Source organism: Glycine soja, chromosome 11, assembly GCF_004193775.1.
Source record: "Glycine soja cultivar W05 chromosome 11, ASM419377v2, whole genome shotgun sequence".
Classification (NCBI taxonomy): Eukaryota; Viridiplantae; Streptophyta; class Magnoliopsida; order Fabales; family Fabaceae; genus Glycine; species Glycine soja.
The window spans coordinates 22,252,807-22,275,252 of NC_041012.1; the positions used below are offsets into that span (position 1 = coordinate 22,252,807).

The window sequence follows — 22,446 nt, forward strand, 5'->3', positions numbered from 1 at the left end:
TGGCTTCCTCCCTTTCCAGATTTCATACAGTGTGGTTGGAGTCCCTCTTCTAAGTGTGACTCTGTTGTGGATATAGCATGCTGTGTTCATGGCTTCAGCCCAGAGATTATAGGGAAGTTCTTTGGCATGAAGCATGACCCTAGCAGCTTCTTGCAAAGTCCTATTTTTCCTTTCAACTATGCCATTTTGTTGTGGTGTGATGGCTGCAGAGAACTCATGAGTGATGCCTTCAGATGTGCAGAATTCAGTAAACTTGCTGTTTTCAAACTCTCTGCCATGGTCACTCCTAATTCTCTTGATGACACAGTCTTTTTCTCTTTGAAGTCTTAGACTCAACTCTTTGAATACTTCAAAGGTGTCTGTTTTCTCTCTGATAAAGTTGACCCAGGTAAATCTGGAGAAATCATCCACAACAACATAGGCATACCTCTTTCCTCCAAGGCTTTCAACTTGCATAGGCCCCATCAAGTCCATGTGAAGTAGTTCCAGCACCCTGGAAGTGGTCTGATGTTGAAGCTTCTGGTGGGACATCTTGACTTGCTTTCCAATATGACATTCACCACAGATTCTGCCTTCTTCTATTTTCAGATTGGGAATGCCTCTAACAGCACCTTTGTCAATGATTTTCTTCATGCCTCTTAAGTGCAGATGTCCAAATCTTTGATGCCATATTTTGACTTCATCTTCTTTGGAGGATAGACATGTGGAGGAGTAACTGGTTTCTTGAGGTGTCCATAGGTAACAGTTGTCCTTTGATCTACTGCCCTTCATTAGAACTTCACTCTTCTCATTTGTCACCAAGCATTCTGACTTTGTGAAGTTTACATTGAATCCTTCATCACACAACTGACTGATGCTGATCAAGTTTGCAGTCAGTCCCTTCACCAGCAGTACTTTGTTCAGACTAGGAAGTCCATCATGGACTAGCTTTCCCATTCCAGTGATCTTTCCTTTAGAGCCATCTCCAAATGTCACATAGCTAGTGGAGCAGGGTTCAATGTTCACCAGGAATTCTTTAACTCCTGTCATGTGTCTGGAACAGCCGCTATCTAGGTACCAATCTTCCTTAGCTGATGCCCTAAGTGAAGTATGAACAACAAGACTAACAATCTTGTGTTTTGGAACCCACATCATCTTCCTTCCGCTACTGCTACTTTGAGTTCCATGATGTGGATGGCCATGTAGATGATAGCAAAAGGGCTTTATGTGACCATACTTGCCACAGTAGTGACACCTCCACTTCTTTCTTTTGCTCTTTTTCTGCTGCGTTCCATGATGTCGAGACCGATGTTGTGACATCGTGGCTCCAGTGCTGTTTTTGGCAGGAACAAATTCTGTCATGGTTGTTCTGCCAGCAGATTTATGATTAAATCCAAGTCCTCTCTGGTTTCCAACATTCTTCCCAAGCTGTAGCACCTCATCAAGCATATCTGAGCCTTTATTCAGCATCTTTATTGATTTTGTCATGTTTTCCAGTTTAGAGTTCAGAAAACCAATTTCTCCTTTAAGTTCAGAGATCTCCTCTTCATGTGCCTCCTTCTCAGCCTCCAGATTTGCAATGACCTTCTTCAGTTGTGCTTCTTGCTGAAGAATCTTCTCACTTTTGATGCATAGTTCTCTATAGGATATAGCAAGCTCATCAAAAGTGATATCAATATCACTTGAATCTTCATCAGATTCAAATCTCCCAGTGAGTGCATTCACATCTCTGTCAGAATCACTTTCTTGTTCACTCTCTGTATCATCAGACCAACATACAGAAAGTCCTTTCCTCTGCTTCTTGAGATAGGTGGGACATTCAGCTTTGATGTGTCCATAGCCTTCACACCCATGGCATTGAATTCCTTTGCTGTGACTGGGCTTTTCATCTGACTTCTTCTGGTATTCACTACCTTTCCTGATGTCGAAAGGGATGTTCCGGACATGTGGTTTCTGCCTCCTGTCCATTCTGTTCAGCACTTTGTTGAACTGTTTTCCAAGGAGCACAACTGCGTTAGTCAGACCTTCATCAGTATCCAGGTCATACTCATCTTCTTCTCCTTCATCATTGGACACGAACGCCAGGCTCTTGCTCTTCTTTTCAGTCCTATCCGAGAGTCCTAGCTCAAAGGTTTGAAGGGAACCAATGAGTTCATCTACTCTCATGTTGCAAATGTCTTGGGCCTCCTCTATTGCAGTGACTTTCATGTCAAATCTCTTAGGCAAAGATCTGAGGATCTTTCTCACCAGCTTTTCATCTGTCATCCTTTCTCCCAAGGCAGTGCAAGCATTGGCAATTTCAAGAATGTTCATGTGGAAGTCATGAATACACTCTTCCTCCTTCATCTTCAGATTTTCGAATTTTGTAGCCAATAGTTGCAATCTGGACATCTTCACTTTGGAGGTTCCTTCATGAGTGGTTTTCAGAATCTCCCATGCATCCTTGGCAACTATGCATGTGTTGATCAGTCTGAAGATATTCTTGTCAACTCCATTGAATAGAGCATTCAAGGCTTTGGAGTTTCCAATTGCCAATTCGTCTTCTTCTTTTGTCCAGTCTTCTTCTGGCTTCAATTCATCAGTGGGCTTTCCTTCTGTGTCCAGCATCTTGGGATGTTCCCAGCCTTTGATGACAGCTTTCCAGGTTCTGCTATCCAGTGATTTGAGAAAGGCCACCATCCTTGCTTTCCAGTATTCATAGTTGGTTCCATCCAGAATTGGTGGTCTGTTCACTGGTCCTCCTTCTTTCTCCATGTTCATCAGAATTTATCTCCCTAGATCTCACTCAGTGATTTAGAGTGCCCGCTCTGATACCAATTGAAATTCTGATACCAATGACAGATGTCGTACCAGATGTCACGACATCACGCTTCAGAACATGGAGATTATATTTGACTGAATGAACAGATTAAACAAGTAAATAACACAAGAGAATTGTTAACCCAGTTCGGTGCAACGTCACCTACATCTGGGGGCTACCAAGCCAGGGAGGAAATGCACTAAAATAGTGTTAGTTCGAAGATCTAACAGCCACTGTTTACAACCTTCTCACCTAACCACTACCCATGCAACCTCTACCTAAGAGCCACTCTTAGATATGAGAACCCCTCTCACTCCCTCTCAATCACTCACCCGTGTTTACAAATAAATCAAAGACACACCAGAGATTGCTCTCTGAACAATAGAGATCAACTCTACACACTCAGGTCCAACACTTGATGTTAGGGTAACATCAAGGTGGCTCACAAAACACTCAAGTCACAAAACTCACAAAATAACTCTTCAATCTCTGACTTGGTGAAAAACCCGTGCAGCCTTCATGTTTATATAGCAGTGTACGTATCTGGGTTGCAACAACTTGCGCTGGATAAGATCTATCATTCTCCTGAAAATCTGCACTTAAAGATCTAAAAGATAAAGTTTTATCTTTTAGTTTTTATCTTCAATCTCTAATCCCTGAACGAAACTATTCAAGTTTGTAATTCAATCTTTAATTATCTTTTAATTCGTTCCTAAAGATAGAGCTCCTAATCTGTTGCGGACTGCACATTAATCTGTTAAAGATATAACAGATTTATGTGTCCAGTATTTTCGGGCAGGATGTCCTGGACATTGTATCCGACATCGTGGATCCTGCAGCTTCAATTCTTCATTTGACATTTTATCTTGCCTTGTGCATTGTGCAGCCCAATCTGATTCCTTGACATAATGTTAGACACCATGTGCAGCAACTCCAGCTTTCCTTCATTGTCTAAGTGCTTATGTTTTAACAAAATTTTAGCCAATCTTTTAAAACTCAGTAAAGCTAAGCACTAACAGGCTGGACCATCTGAGATTAGGGTGATTCCTCCATCCAGGGTTGTATCTGTTGCTGGAGAGGTCATAATTGTTCTGCTGTGGTTGATTTTGCTGCTGAGGTTGAGGAGGTCTATTGTAAATATTTGCAGCATAAGCTTCGGGTTGCTCAATTGCTCCAGGTTGCTGCATGGAAGGGCAAAGGTCTGTATGGTGGTCAGCAGAGGAGCACAAACCACAGACCCTTGCAACAGGTACAGATTTCTGGTTCAAGGCCAGCTGGGTTACCAAGTTAACCAATGCATCTAGTTTGCCTTCAAGCTTCTTAGTTTCAGATGATGCAGTTGAGTTTGTAGCTACCTCATGCACTCCTCTAATGACTATAGCATCATTTCTGGCACTAAACTGCTGGGAGTTGGAAGCCATCTTCTCAATTAAATTTCTGGCTTCAGCAGGAGTCATGTCTCCAAGGGCTCCACCACTGGCAGCATCTATCATACTTCTCTCCATATTACGGAGTCCTTCATAAAAATATTGGAGAAGAAGCTGCTCCGAAATCTAATGGTGAGGGCAACTGGCACATAGTTTTTTTAATCTCTCCCAGTATTCATACAGGCTCTCTCCATTGAGTTGTCTAATACCTGAGATATCCTTCCTGATGGCTGTGGTCTTGGAAGCAGGGAAAATTTTTTCTAAGAATACTCTCTTCAGGTCATCCCAGCTCGTGATGGACCTTGGAGCAAGGTAATACAACCAGTCCTTTGCCACTCCTTCTAAAGAATGAGGGAAAGCCTTCAGAAATATGTGGTCCTCTTGGACATCTGGGGGTTTCATGGTGGAGCAGACAATATGAAATTCCTTCAAATGTTTGTGCGGGTCTTCACCTGCAAGGCCATGAAACTTTGGAAGCAAATGAATCAGTCCAGTTTTAAGAACATATAGGACATCCTCATCAGGGTATTGGATGCACAAGCTTTCGTAGGTGAAATCAGGTGCAACCATTTCCCTTAGAGTCCTCTCACGGGGTGGAGGTTGTGCCATGTTCTCAGAATGTTCAGAATCAGAATGCTCAAAATTATAATGCTCCAAATCAGGATGTTCAAAATCACCAATAACAGAATGCACAGATTCACCAGTAATGGAATGCTCAAGATGATCAAAAGGTATAAAATGATGCCTAACTAATCTATGAAATGTCCTATCTATCTCAGGATCAAAGGATTGTAAGTCAGATGGATTGCCTCTAGTCATACACTACATTCAGCATGCACAACTAGTTGCCTTGTCATGTAAATAAAGGTGCAGGTTTGAACTACAGCTACCCTCAAATAATATCCAAATTACTTGAAATTTTGTGAGCAACCTTATAAAATGATGAGAAGATAGCACAAAAAATTTCAGGCAAAAATTCAAAGTCTAACTATGGAAGCTAAAAATGGTAGGTTAAGAAAAATAAGTGAATAAAACTTGAAAAATAAAAAACTTTTGACAGAATCACTATTTTTGGACGATGGAGACCTCAGCCGGCCTGTGGCAGGCTGCCACGGCGTATGAAATTTTTTTCTACCCCAAATACATATATAATAATTGCGATTCTGATAGCCGGAGCAAAAGTTATGGCCGTTTGAAGTTTCGACAAACACAAAATTTGCTACTTTTTTAGAACTTTCAAATCTGACCAAACTAAAGGCTCTAGCTATTTTTCCCACAAAATATAGGTTAAAAGAAGTTACCACAAAAAAAATTCAGCCAAAAATAACAACCCTAGCTACTAAAACAAAAATCTCAAATAATGCAGTAACTAGGAAGTGATCCTAGGTCGTTTCCCAACGAGCAATGATAAACCAATTGTTCATAATATACTTACAGTAACAGTAACGATTGGGGGGGTTTGTTTGTTTTGTGATTTAAGGAGCAGAACAAGTAAACTGGAATACGAAACTAATAATATTAAAAATGGGTTGTTTCCTCTGATTCAGAAGTCATTCTCTTATCCTGGGTTATGGAGAATTTGTCCCTAACAGTTAACCACTTAATCCAACCCTATTTCAATTTACTAAGCGAAAATCAACCTAGGGTTGTCAATACGTGATTAGGCACCACATACACCAGTTAGCCCTTCGTCCATTAAGCATGAACGCAAGTTAGGCTCAGAGGCAATTAATCGAACACGAAGCGTGCACTGATTAATGTTCACGAATTTGGGTTAACTGGTGAAGGGAAAACTGCCAGGGAACCACATTATAAACGAAACCTCAAAGAGAGTTGGGCTTCTTCCTCAGAAGGAAACAAAACCAGAATAATTAGCCTTCCATAGATTCAAACAGAAAACGTAAATGAAACATGAAGCAGAAATGTAAATAAACAGAAACGTAAATGAGACAGAAACGAAAATGAAAACAGAAACGTAAATGAAAGTAGAAAAAGAAACAAGAACGAAATTGTAATTAGAAGCAGGAAATCGAAAATTGCATTAAGAACGAAACAGTAGCATTAGAACAGAAAAACTTCAAAACCATAAACCCTAAGCTCTGAATAATAGTCTAACAGAATGCCCTACACGAATCCCAAGGCTGCTATTTAAAAAGAGTCACTCAAAGTCACTCACTGGGCCCTATTACAATACTCTGGCCCAAAACGAAATAAACACTGAACCACATAAAATAAAATTGCGAAATTTCCTAATTAGAAATTAACTAAGGTAAGTGCTGCTTTATTTGCCCTCTTCAAGTCCACAACCAAAATTCGGATTAAGCCCAATGTTTCATTAATTCCTGAAATTAGATTAAAAACATCAAATTAGCTAAATGAGGCCAAATAATAAAACTGCCTAATTAATTGACAATTAAGACCAATCAGTAATTAAAATGGTGCAAAAAGGGTTTAGAAAATAGAAGAAAATGATGGCACATCAGTAAGAACATCTAATCTACCCCTAGGGTCGCTAGAGGTTTATGCATGGTGCCTTTCATTGCCCCAGTGTGAGGCTTTGAGGTACCAATTGTTATCTTTCGTCATGACCTTGTAGCTGGGAAGAATGAAAAAAGCGGTTGATTCTCGCAAAAAGAATATTTCAAGGACGAGAAATAGTTGAAGGATTTTTTCAGTTGATTGGTTAAGTCAAATGACTCCTATTCTTGATAACTCCTCTCTAAAAAAGACAAACTTTCTGGAATGATAAAATGAGGTCACATGAACGTCTATATTTTTACTTGAAAACACAGTCAATCAAATGTTTTTTTCCTTTTTCTTTTTTGAACTTTTCTGCTATACTAATTGTTTACGGCATCCTCACCAAATGTGCAGCACGAGTCATTTCTGATTGAATGATTTTGGGAGTCCAAACTCAGGAGCGCAGGTCGCTTGAGCAAACAAACCAATGGCGTGCACCCAAATTCAAGTGGAAACAAAGATGTAATTTTGAGAGGATAAGGGACAAAGATGTCAAATTTATCCATTTTATTTAGCCTTGTAACTGTGGTTTACAATAATGGCATAAACTTGAAAATCCTGGTGAGTCATTAGAGACATCTAACGACAGCTTTCAAAATTTCCCCATGTGTGGTGTCGCTTGTCAATGTTAGGATTCACAAGCGATTCTCCTCAAATTTCAGCCAGCCTGCATCAATTAGACTTTGTACCTTACACTTCGAGGTTATATCGTGCACAATGGAATGTCCCGAAACTCCTCCATGATATGCACATGTTGCGTTCAAGTCGTATCCTCGAAAAAATGGAGGTTGAGGAAACCTAGTAGGGGTGATCGCTACCATTGCATTATCAAGTAGATAAAGGAGCAAGTTAGCATAGGACACCAGAATTGGGGTGAGTTCTACAGGCTTTTTGCTGCAAAATTCCTTCCTTGGTTGGTGTTTTGGTTTGTGCTAAAGGTGGTGTTTAGCATTGGTTGTGTGGTAGGTGGGTTTTATGGTTGATTTAGGGATGACCTTTGTGGATGACTGGGTGGTGGGTAATGAGAAGGGTCGATATTGGCTGAGCGATGACATTATTGGGCTGAAGGGAAGTTTGGCCATGTAGGAATGGCAGCCACAACATGGGTTCCTTCCTCATTCTCACCCTCTTCATTTGCCCCAGTTTTCTCATTCGTCCAAGCAGCAAGCAGGATAATTAAATTTTCCTCTTTTCAGACCCACTTCGATCCTTTCGTCAGCAAAAACTAAATCAGCAAAGCTTGAAGGTGTGTAACCCACCATTTTTCATAGTAGAACACTGGTAATGTGTGACGCATCATTGTTATCATATCCCTTTTCGTCATTGGGGGTGCCACCTGGGCTGCCAGATCCCTCCACCTTTGGGTGTTTTTTTTGAAGGATTCATGCTCCTTTTTGCACATGTTCTATAGTTGCATCCTATCTAGAGCCATATCAGAATTGTACTGACACTGCCTAACTAAGGCAACCATTAGGTCCTTCCAAGAATGGACTTGGGAAGGTTCCAAGTTTGTGTACCAGGTAATAGCTACTGTTAGACAAGTGGCCTAGAATATCTTAAGAAGGGGGGGTTGAATTAAGATATTCCAAACTACTTCCCCAATTAAAAATTTATTTCACTTTCTTTTCAAGTTATAGATTCCCTTAACAATGAACTTCTTAAATATTAATTCAAATAAAACAATTTGAATATGAATGTAAACCAATAATAAACAAAGTAGATTAAGGGAAGAGAAAGTGCAAACTCAGATTTATACTGGTTCGGCCACACCCTTGTGCCTACGTCCAGTCCCCAAGCAACCCGCTTGAGAGTTCCACTATCTTGTAAATTCCTTTTACAAGTTCTAAACACACAAGGACAATCCTTCCTTTGTGTTTAGAATTCCTTTACAACAAGAGACCCACGGTCTCTTAATCCCTTAGAGAATGAGTAGAAGAAGAAGAATGAATCTCTCTAGAAAGAGATAGATTTTACAGATTGAGTGCTCAAATAATTCCTTTAATGAATTGCAATTGAATTGGCCAAGGAATTCTTAAGAGGATAAAATGAATTTGCTCTCTGAGAGGATAAACACTTTTTGTTCTGAAAAACTCTGTCAAAATCGTGTCTCAAGTCACATATATATAGGCCTATGATAGCCATTCAATAACCTCATAAAAAGATGTGACTGTTGAGAATGTTTTCTGAAAAACTCCTCTGGTAATCAATTACAATAAGTGTGTAATCGATTACACTCTTTAAAATTTGAATTAAAACGTTTAGAAACTGCTGGTAATCGATTACCATATATGTGTAATCGATTACACAGTGCAAATTTTGAATTCAAATTTTAATAGCTGTTGTAAATCAGTTTTGGCCACTGGTAATCGATTACATCCTCTGGTAATCGATTACCAGAGAGTAAATTTGTTGATAAAGACTTTTTTTAACTTAAAATTCTTGGCCAAACCTTTTGCGATTTCAATTGGAATTCCCTTCCTATTTAATATCCTTTCTAAGACTCTATAGACTGTCTTGATTATCCATCTTGAATATCTCTAATTGCTTTGTCTTGAGTAAATCTTTGAGAAGCATATGATTCATGTAACCTTTGGCATCATCAAAACATTTAGCTTGATCCTTTGTCTATAATCTCCCCCTTTTTGATGATGACAATACCTGAAATCAAGACAAGCTATATACAAGATGATAGCATGCTCACACCACCCTTACTCCCCCTATCTTTTGGCATGTGTGCCTAACTTTTCTTAATGATAAATTTCTAAATTTCTAATTGATTTCTAACCCATGTTCTTTCCCAAGTTCTCTCCCCCTTTGGCAACATCAAAAAGAACTAGAGCAAGGCAATCAATATTCAATCATTAACACAATAAATATCCAAACAAAGCCAACCATTAAACCAAAATAAAACCATACATTGTCATAATCAACCAAAGCAAAGTCTAGAAATATAATTATAGTGCAAGATTACGATAACTAGAGCAACAAAAAGCCAAATACACGGCGATAAAACAAAGTACTAATAATACTTAACCACTAATAATACTTAATCTTAATAATAACATATAAACTAAGAGGATGATGGAGGCGGTGGTGGTGGATCAAAGCAAGTACGGATGAAGGAGACATCTTCAACTTTGGTGATCCTTGATTCCATGGCATCAAACCGCATGTCGACTTGCAATTCCATAGCATCAAACTTGTCACCAACAAAAGTCTGAAGACCATCGAACTTTTACAAAAGCTTTCGAAGAAGAGAGGAATTATCTTCAACTGGTAGGTTGCCTTCATCATCAGCGGGTGGAGCACCCTTTTTGACCCAAGAGCCATCATGCTCTTTGCGGTAACCAAAAGAAGCAATCACAGCAGCACCAATTAAAAAGGATCTCTTGATTGGAACGTAAGGTTCAGAATCAAGAGGAAGTTGAAAATGGCGGAAAAAGAGAGTGACAAGTTGTGGATATGGTAGTGGAGCATTTAATCGCAATGCCTTATGCATGCGATATCTGACTAAATGTGCCCAGTCAAGTTGACGCCCTGTATGAAAGGCCCACATAATAATTAGATGTTCCTCATAAACCTGGGCAAGGTTGGAAGACCGTGGAAGCAAAATATGCACAATTAAATAGTGAAGGATGCGGCTTTCAAAAGCCAATGACCCGGCAAGAAGACGTCCGGTCATATCCGCATTGTTGGTGCAAACCAACTGGCGGGCATCATGGGCAGAGAAATCAAATTTCCAGTCGTCATTCAGTGTACCTTCAAATGGTACACCGTCACTGGGTAATTTGGTTAAGTCATGGAAAAGGGACTGGTCAATGACCATTTTTATCCCAAAAATTTCAGAAATCAGAGTGATGTCCTGAATTTCAAGATTACAATAAAAAGCTTTAAACAATTCAGGATAAATAGGCAATTGTAATGACATAAAAGGTAGAAGACCTAAGTTCTGAAAGGCTTGAATGCAATCAAAGGTTTCAGCAGAAAAGAATTCCATATCAATAAACTTAGGGTCGATAATGGAATGAGATGAGAAAAGATTGGAGTACCGTTTCTGCTGTTCGTCGGAAGAAAACATTGGGGAAGAGGACAATGAGGGTGGAATTGGTGTTGTGGATGCGCTAGTGGCTCCAGAACGATGAGCTCTTGAAGCCGAAGCGGAGGCGGAAGAACCCTTTCGTTTCTTTGACGATTCTGCCATTTGAGGGAGTTTTTGTAGATTTTAATTGGTGAAATCAAAAGAAAAATGAAAAAGAAGAAGATTGCACTTTACGGGAGTCGATTTGATGAAGAAATGAGTGAGATAGGAAGGTTTGGAGGTTTGGGAATGGAGGTACGGCGCAAGGAGGAAGGGGCTGCGCAGGAGATTCTGAAAAACGTGATATTTATAGAGCAGGACGCGAGGTAATCGATTACAAGTAATGGTAATCGATTACAGGAGGAGGCAGCCTACTGGTAATCGATTACATGAATACTGTAATCGATTACAGGCCATCTGTTCTAGTGTAATTGATTACAGTATTCATGTAATCGATTACCATAACAAAAAATAGCCTTTTCCTAAAAGAAAACTTATTTCTTAAGTCTAAAAACTTATGTTATTTAAAGATTTAATTATACTAACAAGAAATGTAAACTAAATTAAACAAAACAAGCGTCATACTTCATCAAAAACACAATCAAGAAAAAAAAATTACCTATTCAAATCACTAAGGTCTAAAAGTCCTAATTCTCTTCTTATTGAAAAGAATATTTCTTTTGGGAGAGGTTTTGTAAAGATATCAGCAAGCTGATTCTTTGTATCAACAAACTCTAATATACAATCTCCCTTTAGGACATGATCTCTAAGAAAATGGTGCCTAATTTCTATATGTTTGGTTCTAGAGTGTTGAACAGGATTTTTGGATAGATTTATGGCACTAGTGTTATCACACCTAATAGGTATACGATCAAGAAGGATACCATAGTCAGATAATTGTTGCTTCATCCATAAAATCTGTGCACAACAACTGTCGGCAGAAATATATTCTGCTTCAGCAGTGGACAAAGCAACACTGTTTTGTTTCTTACTATGCCATGAGACAAGAGCAGATCCAATGAATTGACAAGTTCCACTTGTGCTTTTTCTATCAGTTTTAGATCCGGCAAAGTCAGAATCAGAATATCCTATTAAGTTACATGTTGAGTTCTTAGGATACCATAATCCTAAATTTATTGTACCTAATAGATATCTCATGATTCTCTTAACTGCACTCAAATGTGATTGTTTGGGGTTGGATTGAAACCTACCACACATGCATACACTAAACATAATATCAGGCCTACTAGCAGATAAATAGAGAATAGATCCGATCATACCTCGATACTGTTTCATGTCTATAGATTGACCAGATTCATCTTTATCTAAGTAACAACTAGTGCTCATAGGTGTGGACATGTGTTTTGCACTATCCATACCAAATCTTTTGATCAATTCCTTGCAGTACTTGGATTGATTGATGAATATACCTTCTTGAGTTTGCTTGATTTGTAATCCCGGAAAGTACTTTAGTTCTCCCATCATTGACATTTCAAATTCACTTTGCATATCAAGGGAAAACTCCTTGCACAATGAATCATTAGTGGATCCAAAAATTATATCATCAACATATATTTGAACCAACAAAATATCATTATGCTTTCTCTTTATGAACAATGTGGTATCCACTTTACCTCTAGAGAATTCTTTTTCTAGAAGAAAATTGCTTAAGCGTTCATACCACGCCCTAGGGGCTTGTTTCAAACCATAAAGAGCCTTTTGTAATTTATAAACATGGTTTGGTTTATCAGGAATTTCAAAACCAGGGGGTTGTTCAACATATACCTCTTCTTGAATTAAACCATTTAGAAAGGCACTCTTAACATCCATTTGATAAAGTTTAAAATCCATTATGGATGCATATGCCAAAAGCATTCTAATGGCTTCTAATCTTGCAACAGGAGCATATGTTTCTTCATAGTCTATTCCTTCTTCTTGATTATATCCTTTTGCTACTAACCTGGCTTTATTTCTAATAATTATACCATGTTCATCTAATTTATTTCTAAAAACCCATTTTGTTCCTATAACAGGATAATTTTCAGGTTTTTCTACTAATTTCCACACATTGTTTCTTTCAAATTGGTTCAGTTCTTCTTGCATGGCAATGATCCAGTTATCATCTACTATGGCTTCTTTTATATTTTTAGGTTCAATCATAGATACAAAAGCCATATTATTACATAAATCTTTAAGAGAATGTCTAGTTGTTACCCCTTTTGAGATATCACCAATAATGTTGTCGAGGGGATGATCTCTTGAAGCTTTCCATTCTCTTGGAAGTTCATCATTGGATTTGACTTCTTCTGGAGGATCTTCATTGTTTCCTTTATCATTTCCTTTGGAATCTTGTTCATCAATATTCATATGTTCTAAAGAATCTGCAATATCATCTAGCATATTCTTTCTTGATAAGATAGCATTAGATTCATCAAAGGTAACATGAATGGATTCCTCGATATTCATAGTTCTTTTATTATATATCATATATGCTTTGCTTTGTAATGAATATCCAAGAAAAATACCTTCATCAGATTTTGCATCAAATTTTCCTAGATTATCTTTTCCATTATTGAGCACAAAGCATTTGCAACCAAAAACATGTAGATGAGAAATATTAGGTTTTCTACCATTAAATAACTCATATGGGGTTTTCTTTAAAATAGGTCTTATTAAGGCCCTATTCATGATGTAACATGCAGTATTGACCGCTTCAGCCCAAAAATACTTTGGAAGAAAAGTATCATTTAATAAAGTCCTTGCAATTTCTTCCAATGACCTATTTTTCCTCTCAACAACTCCATTTTGTTGAGGGGTTCTTGGTGCAGAAAAATTATGTTCAATACCATGTTCATCACAAAATAATTCAAAATCTTTATTTTCAAATTCACCCCCATGATCACTTCTAATGGATGCAATCTTGAGATTTTTCTTGTTTTGTATGACTTTAGCAAGTTTTCTAAATGCTTGAAATGAATCACTTTTATGTGTAATAAATAATTTCCAAGTATATCTAGAGAAATCATCAACTATAACTAGAGCATAGTAATTTCCTCCAAAACTCATGGTTCTAGATGGACCAAACAAATCCATATGCAATAATTGTAAGGGTTGAGTGGTTGAAACAACATTTTTAGGTTTGAATGAGACTCTTGTTTGTTTGCCCTTTTGACATGCATCACATAGTTTATCTTTTTAAAATTTCAATTTAGGCAAACCAACTACTAAATCTTTTGAAATTAATTTATTTAAGTGATCCATGTTTATGTGAGCAATTCTTTTATGCCATAACCATGGATCTTCATCTTTACTAAGAAAGCAATGATTGTTTTCTTGTTTTATGCTTAAGTCTATCATGTAAACATTATTGACTCTATGTCCTATATGCTTTATATTAATGTCATGCTTATGTTCTATAAGACATTTCTGAGAATCAAATGATACTAGATAGCCTTTGTCGCATAGTTGACTAACGCTAAGCAGGCTATGCTTAAGTCCTTCAACAAGTAGAACATTTTCAATGGAGTTTGAAGAATTTGTACCTATTTTACCCACTCCAAGGATTCTACCTTTGTTGTTGTCACCATATGTTACATGCCCGCTTTTCTTTGGAGAGATATGTGTAAAATTTGATGCATCTCCAGTCATATGTTTTGAGCATCCGCTATCTATGTACCACTTCTTGCTCAAAGATACCTGCATAATTAAGTTTTTGACTTAGGTACCCAAATTTTATTGGGTCCTTGCATGTTAGTATAAACTGAGGATCCTTTTGGGACCCATATCATTTTAATGTTACTGTAATTTTTCTTGAAGTAGCAAGTTGATATGCCATGTCCTCTTCTTCCACAATAAAAACAAGTGATAGAATTAGAATTACATTTTTGTGTGGAAGTGGAAAATTTTTTATGAAACTTTTGTTGTTTATCAGATTTATACCCTAGTCCATTTTTATTAGACACATATCTTTGTTTACTTAATATAACATCTAAATTATTTTTACTATATGAAAATTTTGCAAGTGAATTCTTCAACTTTTTAATTTCTTTTACATATTTATCACAACAACTACAAGAATCTGATATTTTCTTGTCAGAAATAGTGGAGATATTAACTTTTTCATTTGTTTTAGAAATTGAGACTTCATTTCTAAGAAGATCTAATTCTTTGATTAATTTCGAAATCTCATTTTCTAAATTTGAAATTGTTTTCTTTGAAGATGAAACTAATTTTGCAAGTTTAATTGACTCTTTATGCAGATCAGCAAATGCATCTTGCAATTCATCAAAAGAAATAGATAAGTTATTCGAAGATGTTACCTCTTCATCACTTTCGTAACTTTTAGCCATAAGGCAGAGATTTATCTCTTCATTTTCAGATTCTTCAGAAGATTCCATATCATTTTCATCCCATGTGATGTATGCTTTCTTCAGTTTCTTTTCACTATGATTTTTCTTTTCAGATTTTTCCATCTTTTTCTTGAAGATGGGACAATCAACCCTCAGATGTCCAAGTTGATTGCATTCAAAGCATTTTGGAGTAGAGGATGAATTTTCTGTCCTTCTCTTTGATTTAAAATTGGGTCGCCTCTGATTTCCTCTTACTTTAAGAAACTTGTTGAATCTTCTTACAAAAAGACTTAGATCATCATCATCATCTGGATCATTATCCTGATCACTTTCTTCTTGAATTGTGGATGATGCTTTAAGAGCAATTCCTTTCTTTTTCTTGTTATTTTCTTCATGTTGGTGTAATCTCAATAATTCCATCTCGTGTTCCTGCAACATTCCAAATAGAGTGGCAAGGGACATGTTAGATAAATCTCTTGATTCAGAAATGGCTGTTACTTTGGGTTGCCATTCTCTACTTAAACATCTTAACACCTTGTTTATGAGATCCTCATTTTGAAATTCTTTTCCTAAGGCTGCCAGATGATTTACTATATGTGTAAATCTCTTTTGCATGCTTTGAATATTTTCATTTGCATTCATTCTAAATAATTCATACTCATGAGTTAGTGCATTTATCCTAGATCTTTTAACATCTGTAGTTCCTTCATGTGTTAATCGAAGAGTGTCCCACATTTCCTTAGCACTCTTACAATTTGAAACCCTGAAATATTCATCCATTCCCAGGGCAGATGTTATTATATTTTTGGCTTTTAAGTTGTATTGTACTCATTTTCTATCCTCTTCAAACCATCTATCTCTAGGTTTTTCTATAGTTATGCTTTCACTTGATGAACTCCATCTATTGAAACTCTTTCCACTGTGGTGGGTATATAAGGCCCTATTTCTATGGCTTCCCAAATATTTAGATCTATTGCCTCAATAAACATTTGCATTCGGGTTTTCCAGTCATGGTAACCCTCTCCATTAAAGATTGGAGGTCTATTGATAGAATTCCCTTCTGGAAATAAGGAGTTTGCTGAGGCCATCTTTTTCTTGAAGCTTCTAAACTTTATACAAGAATGAAGCTCTGATACCACTTGTTAGACAAGTGGCCTCAGATATCTTAAGAAGGGGGGGTTGAATTAAGATATTCCAAACTACTTCCCCAATTAAAAATTTATTTCACTTTCTTTTCAAGTTATAGATTCCCTTAACAATGAACTTCTTAAATATTAATTCAAATAAAACAATTTGAATATGAATGTAAACCAATAATAAACAAAGTAGATTAAGGGAAGAGAAAGTGCAAACTCAGATTTATACTGGTTCGGCCACACCCTTGTGCCTACGTCCAGTCCCCAAGCAACCCGCTTGAGAGTTCCACTATCTTGTAAATTCCTTTTACAAGTTCTAAACACACAAGGACAATCCTTCCTTTGTGTTTAGAATTCCTTTACAACAAGAGACCCACGGTCTCTTAATCCCTTAGAGAATGAGTAGAAGAAGAAGAATGAATCTCTCTAGAAAGAGATAGATTTTACAGATTGAGTGCTCAAATAATTCCTTTAATGAATTGCAATTGAATTGGCCAAGGAATTCTTAAGAGGATAAAATGAATTTGCTCTCTGAGAGGATAAACACTTTTTGTTCTGAAAAACTCTGTCAAAATCGTGTCTCAAGTCACACATATATAGGCCTATGATAGCCATTCAATAACCTCATAAAAAGATGTGACTGTTGAGAATGTTTTCTGAAAAACTCCTCTGGTAATCAATTACAATAAGTGTGTAATCGATTACACTCTTTAAAATTTGAATTAAAACATTCAGAAACTGCTGGTAATCAATTACCATATATGTGTAATCGATTACACAGTGCAAATTTTGAATTCAAATTTTAATAGCTGTTGTAAATCAGTTTTGGCCACTGGTAATCGATTACATCCTCTGGTAATCGATTACAAGAGAGTAAATTTGTTGATAAAGACTTTTTTTAACTTAAAATTCTTGGCCAAACCTTTTGCGATTTCAATTGGAATTCCCTTCCTATTTAATATCCTTTCTAAGACTCTATAGACTGTCTTGATTATCCATCTTGAATATCTCTAATTGCTTTGTCTTGAGTAAATCTTTGAGAAGCATATGATTCATGTAACCTTTGGCATCATCAAAACATTCAGCTTGATCCTTTGTCTACAGCTACCCTAGAAAGACTTTCTTGGGAGAAATGCATCAGCAGTTTCTCATCTTTTGCGTATGCCCCCCATCTTCCAACAATACATCTTTAGATGGTTCTTGGGGCAAGTAGTCCCCTTGTACTTGTCAAAGTTCAGCACCTTGAACTTGGGAATGACCACGTTTGGGTACTAGGAACAACTCTTCTATGTCAGTAAAGGCATAATCTCTCCCTTCTTCAATGGCCCTGAGCCTTTCCTCTAGATGATCGAACTTTCCCATTTCTGCCATAGCATGAGGGTTTTTACCCATTATGGAATGCAAGAGGTGTGGTTGTGGGTGATACTGAGGGCCCTCCAAAGTGTTTTGCAGGGGTATATCACCAACTACTTACCCTTCAGTGGCATATCCGAGGCAAGGCTCGAAGTCGGCTAGATTGTGGTGGGGCATTTCATGTGTCTCCCTCATGGGTCAAGAGACATGTGCATGATCAGATTGAGGTTGTTGGCTCTGAATAAGTATAGGAGCGTAGTTATTGACATTCTCATTGGGAGTGTACGCCACATTGGGTGGCATATAGTTGGGAGGCAAGCCATATGGTGGGAAGGCATGCTTGTTTTTCGCGCTAAATGAGGGTCGCCCGTACCTCCCAACTCTTTGCCTTCCAGACCTACCATATCTGGGGTTGGATGATTTATTTGGTTGAGGCCATATAGGGGGGCAGGTCCACCTCAACAATGGTGCTGGTAGCGGCTATTGCAGCCACGTTGACCTCTATTATCTCCTTTATGTTCATCATGGCCTCAATCATTGTGGCCATTTGCTCTTTCAAGGCCTCTGTGTCGGCCTTCATTTGCTCTTGCACCTCCTCTACTTCACCCATTACTCTAGCTCTAGCACGGGTTCAGTAAGGGCACTGTAAAACGTGTTCTTTCCTTTTGATAACAATGATTAAGTTCATTTTTTTCAAGGAAAGAATGCAATGAGCAATGCAACCAATGAAAAACATAGATGTATGTGAATGATGCACAGTTGAAGTATTGCGAATTTTTACGCAGGACATGGGGTTGAATCAATTTAGATTTTCAACATGGTCCATGACATCTTTGTCAAGGTGAAACTGGAAGTAACAAGGACATCAAAAGTCCTAAATGTGTTTGGCAGTAGACGAAGCAATGATGTAACCCGATCCATCTTTTGCCCCAATTTTTTGCAAGGTGGTTACTTCCATACTTCAACTTGACTTGATGAACCTTTTCATAAAAGCATGAGCTTGGTTCAACCCTATAATCCAAGGAATGACAATTCTGATCGCCAATACTTCAACAACATTTCATATAGATGAAAGGCTCAGGAATACATATGTTATGCATGGAAAATGCAATTATGAAATTGAGATGCCCGAAGAAACATATTTTCTTAGTTAACCATGCATTAGGTACCATGTTCAATCATTTTGTTTTTAAGTGAAACGGGTTTATGATCCCAACATGGTTGGCTCATGGTACTGAACATATGCAACTAAGAATGCAACATGAATTTTCATGCTTCCTTTTTTAGTTTTTGTTTTGCAGAGGAAAATGCAAGGATCATGTATGAGTAAACATGAAAACAAATGGTATGTAAAAAAACATGTTAGATGCAGATGCATGGTGATGAAATGACTTATGCAAAATGCAATGCATGAAATGATAAGTGACAAATGCAGGAATGATATGTCCATTACGATGCCATGAAGAGATGCTTATGCGATGCATGATATGAATGCATTTACGGACACGAGAGCCCGAAAAAATCATTTCTTCTTACTTGCGCATTCGGGGGCGTAGTGCCCCATGTGTGCAGTTAAGAAGGTGATGTGGACCTTCCTGCTTCCCGTGACAAAAGACAAGACCAATATACAACGCATGCGTGACAACATGATGCAGACGCGCAAAAGCGCAACACGAGGATGTACACAGTATGGCAATACCCACCAATAATCATACAGCAAAGGCGTACATGACATTTAGGTTATATGCATGGAAGTGTTTAAAAGGCACGCAACGTGTTCGCTTCGTGTCCCTATTTTAGGGACCAAAACGAGAGGAACTAAAAGGCTTTTAGTGATAATTCCCAAGGTGGTCATATCTTTCTTGATGGTTTCTAGAGGTATCATCCCCTTCGAAAAACATATTGTGGTAGTAGGGACTACCAACAACAATATGTTATCAAAGAAAAAAAAACTCTAGATGAGGGTTCGCTGTTATCAAGCAAGTCAGAGACCCAGCATGACCACAGATTCACCTCCACTCCTTATGTTCCCATGGACCCAGGTATAGGGCCCCTTTTCAACTCACCATGTATACAAATAATGTTGGTGTTTGTGTGCATCAAATGAATAAATATCTATCTCATGCATACATTTCAAAAACACACTAAAAGCATCAAAGAGTTATATACAAGAACGTAAGGAAAATAAAAGGAAACCGACAAAAGAGGAAGTCATGATATTGCACGAGATTAGAAGGCCTAACTCTCTAAAAACAGTCCCTAGTGGAGTTGCCAACTATCGCAACCTACCCTTCGGCAGGAGGGTGACGCGGGGCTCACAGGTTCGTCTTCCAAGGGAGGAAAATGTGCGGAATCACCACCAACGTTTATTTGAGGGAAACGTCAGAAAAACCGGAAAGGTGTGGTCTACGAACTTTAAGTGTGAAAGGTTCGGGAGTTGTTTTTATGCAAGGGGAAGATATTAGCACCCCACGCGTCCGTCACAAGGGACGACAACCTTTAATCAAGTGGGCAAAATCATGTCTTCAATTTGTTTTATTTTCCCTTTTTTACGTTTTTATGTCTTTTCATGCCTATTGTATTTTTTTTTATCTTTTTGTGGTTGACAAGGGTGTTTCCCTCACTCCTATGTATCCTCAATTGCGATGAGGAAATCAGACCTACGTAGTTCTTTAGAACTAAGTGTTGGTTAATTTGTTTTTATCTTTTTTTCGCAAGATAGATTTTAATTGAACAAAGGTCATTTAAGGTGTTGGACGATTAAACGATCTCTTTGTTTTTAAAAGGAGAGAAACGTTAAGGCGTTGGACCATTAACGATCTCTTGTTTTTGAAAGGAGAGAAACGTTAAGACGTTGGACCATTAACAACCTCTTGTTTTTTAAAGGAGAGAAACGTTAAGGCGTTGGACTATTAACGATCTCTTGGGGTGGTCGACAAAAGCAGGACTTTTGCTCCTGTGTATCCTCAATTGCGATGAGGAAATCAGACCTACGTAGTTCTTGCAAAAGTGGTAAAGTTACATGTTGATTTTATGCTTTTAAACGGTCCATGTTAACCGATAAAAGCAAAGAGGATCGTTTAAGGCGTTGGACCTTAAAACGGTTTTTAGTGATTTTTGCGGACAAAAGCTTGATTTGTGAGTTGATTTTAGCATTGGTTTCACTTTGATTATTAGTCAATTAATTCAAGGAAAAATTCAAACAAAAACGTCCGATTGATTTTTCTTGATTATTTTTTTTTTTCAAGATATTTTGATTATTTTATTATTATTTTGCTTTTTTTGGTTTAACCGAGGTTATAGCGTGAACGATCAGTTAGATTTTATTTTAACACTGACTAAACGAGATTACAACACAAATGATCGGTTGAAATTCATTTTATCATTTATTAGGTGAGAAAACGGCTTAAATAAACGGTAAAAAGCTCGTTAAAGCAGAAGAAAAGAAAACTGAAAGTAAGCGAAATTAAAGTGAAAGTACACAAAACAAGTAGGGACCACTAAGGGTGCATAGAATGAATTGAAAGATTCGATTTCGGGAACTTACCGGTTGAAGACTGAAGAATGAGGAAGAACGAGGAAGAACGGTGAAGAACGATGAAGAATTTCCACATAATTGCTTACAGAAGCGTTACAGAAGCACTTCGACTCGATTTTTCTTCACGAAAACATGTTTTTTGCCCAAAATAGCCGAAATGCATAGCTTAGGGGTCATGAATATTTTTGAAACAACCCCCCTCCCCTATTTATAGGGAAAAAGAGAGGTGTTTGCCACCAGAGGCTTCTTGAGGAAGATTTCTAAGCGCACCCCAATTACTAAGTTCACCCCCTTTTCGTACTTTACGAAAAAGTTACGAAAGCCTTATGGAAGTGTTTTGGATTTGATTTTTGTGGCGTCCCTAAATTAATGACTGGTTTAATAGTAATAATTTAATTAACAAAAACCATGGTAATTTTTTTATTTTTTTTTCTTCTTTTTCTTTTTCATTTCTTTCTCTTTTCACCATAACTAGGTTTAGAAGGAAAATCCTCACTATAAAGTCCTGAATGGCCAGTTCACAACTCTATTCGGAGTCATTTCTTTCTTACCGCTCATAATTCTCTAAATTATTTTTCTGTTTCAAAAGGAAGAATATACCAGCCATTACTTTAGGTCGTCACGTGAAAATAAAAGGATAAAATACAGTTGATAAACTCTTTTACAAATAAAGTTGCTAATGCTTTCTTTTCAAATAACAAGATTGATCATAAATGCATTCATCATTTAAAGCTGTCCAAAATATGGGAGTTTTACAAAATATATAGTGTCATCCAGAGCAAAGGTGTCCATAGTGGTGGCTTCAGCCACAAGTATACAATAATCAAATTCCTATACATCAGGTCTACCCATACAAAACAAAAGAGTAACCCTAACAGTCAGTCCTAGATACACCCACCCTCAAAAATATACAAAACTAATCCAAGGAGCTGTCCACTCCACCGTGCGCTGAAGCGTCCGTGCAGGTTCATCTGGATGCACCAAAGAAGTAGCCGTGAATCGAATGGTGCCCCGAAATCGGCACCTCGTGTTGCCTTCGAGGGTCTCCCAAGCTCCCTCTAGGCACTCCATCTCTACTCGATCACGGATTAGCTGCGCCGCCATCACGATCTACAAGGAAGAAAAGAAAGGGGTAGACTCTTTCACAAGAATCTAACTATGCCGCCGCACAATACGTTTCATAACCACTACATGCAATTAAAAGGAGTATCTTAAGGCTTTTCATCTCTGGTAATCGATTACACAGCCTTGGTAATCGATTACCAG

General features: G+C 37.7%; 1 protein-coding gene and 1 non-coding gene across 2 annotated transcripts in view; one reads left to right on the forward strand and one right to left on the reverse strand.

The window, feature by feature from the left end:
- Positions 1-18,222, reverse strand: part of LOC114373069 — a 37,197-nt gene extending 18,975 nt beyond the window's left edge. The window contains exon 1 of the mRNA XM_028330617.1: positions 18,100-18,222. Within this exon, the coding sequence (XP_028186418.1) occupies positions 18,100-18,222 (123 nt within the window). The remainder of the gene's footprint in view (positions 1-18,099) is intronic.
- LOC114377763 lies at positions 4,331-4,437 on the forward strand. The gene has a single exon (XR_003659199.1). It is a non-coding gene; the product is annotated as a small nucleolar RNA R71 (small nucleolar RNA).
- Positions 18,223-22,446: the final 4,224 nt, after the last annotated feature.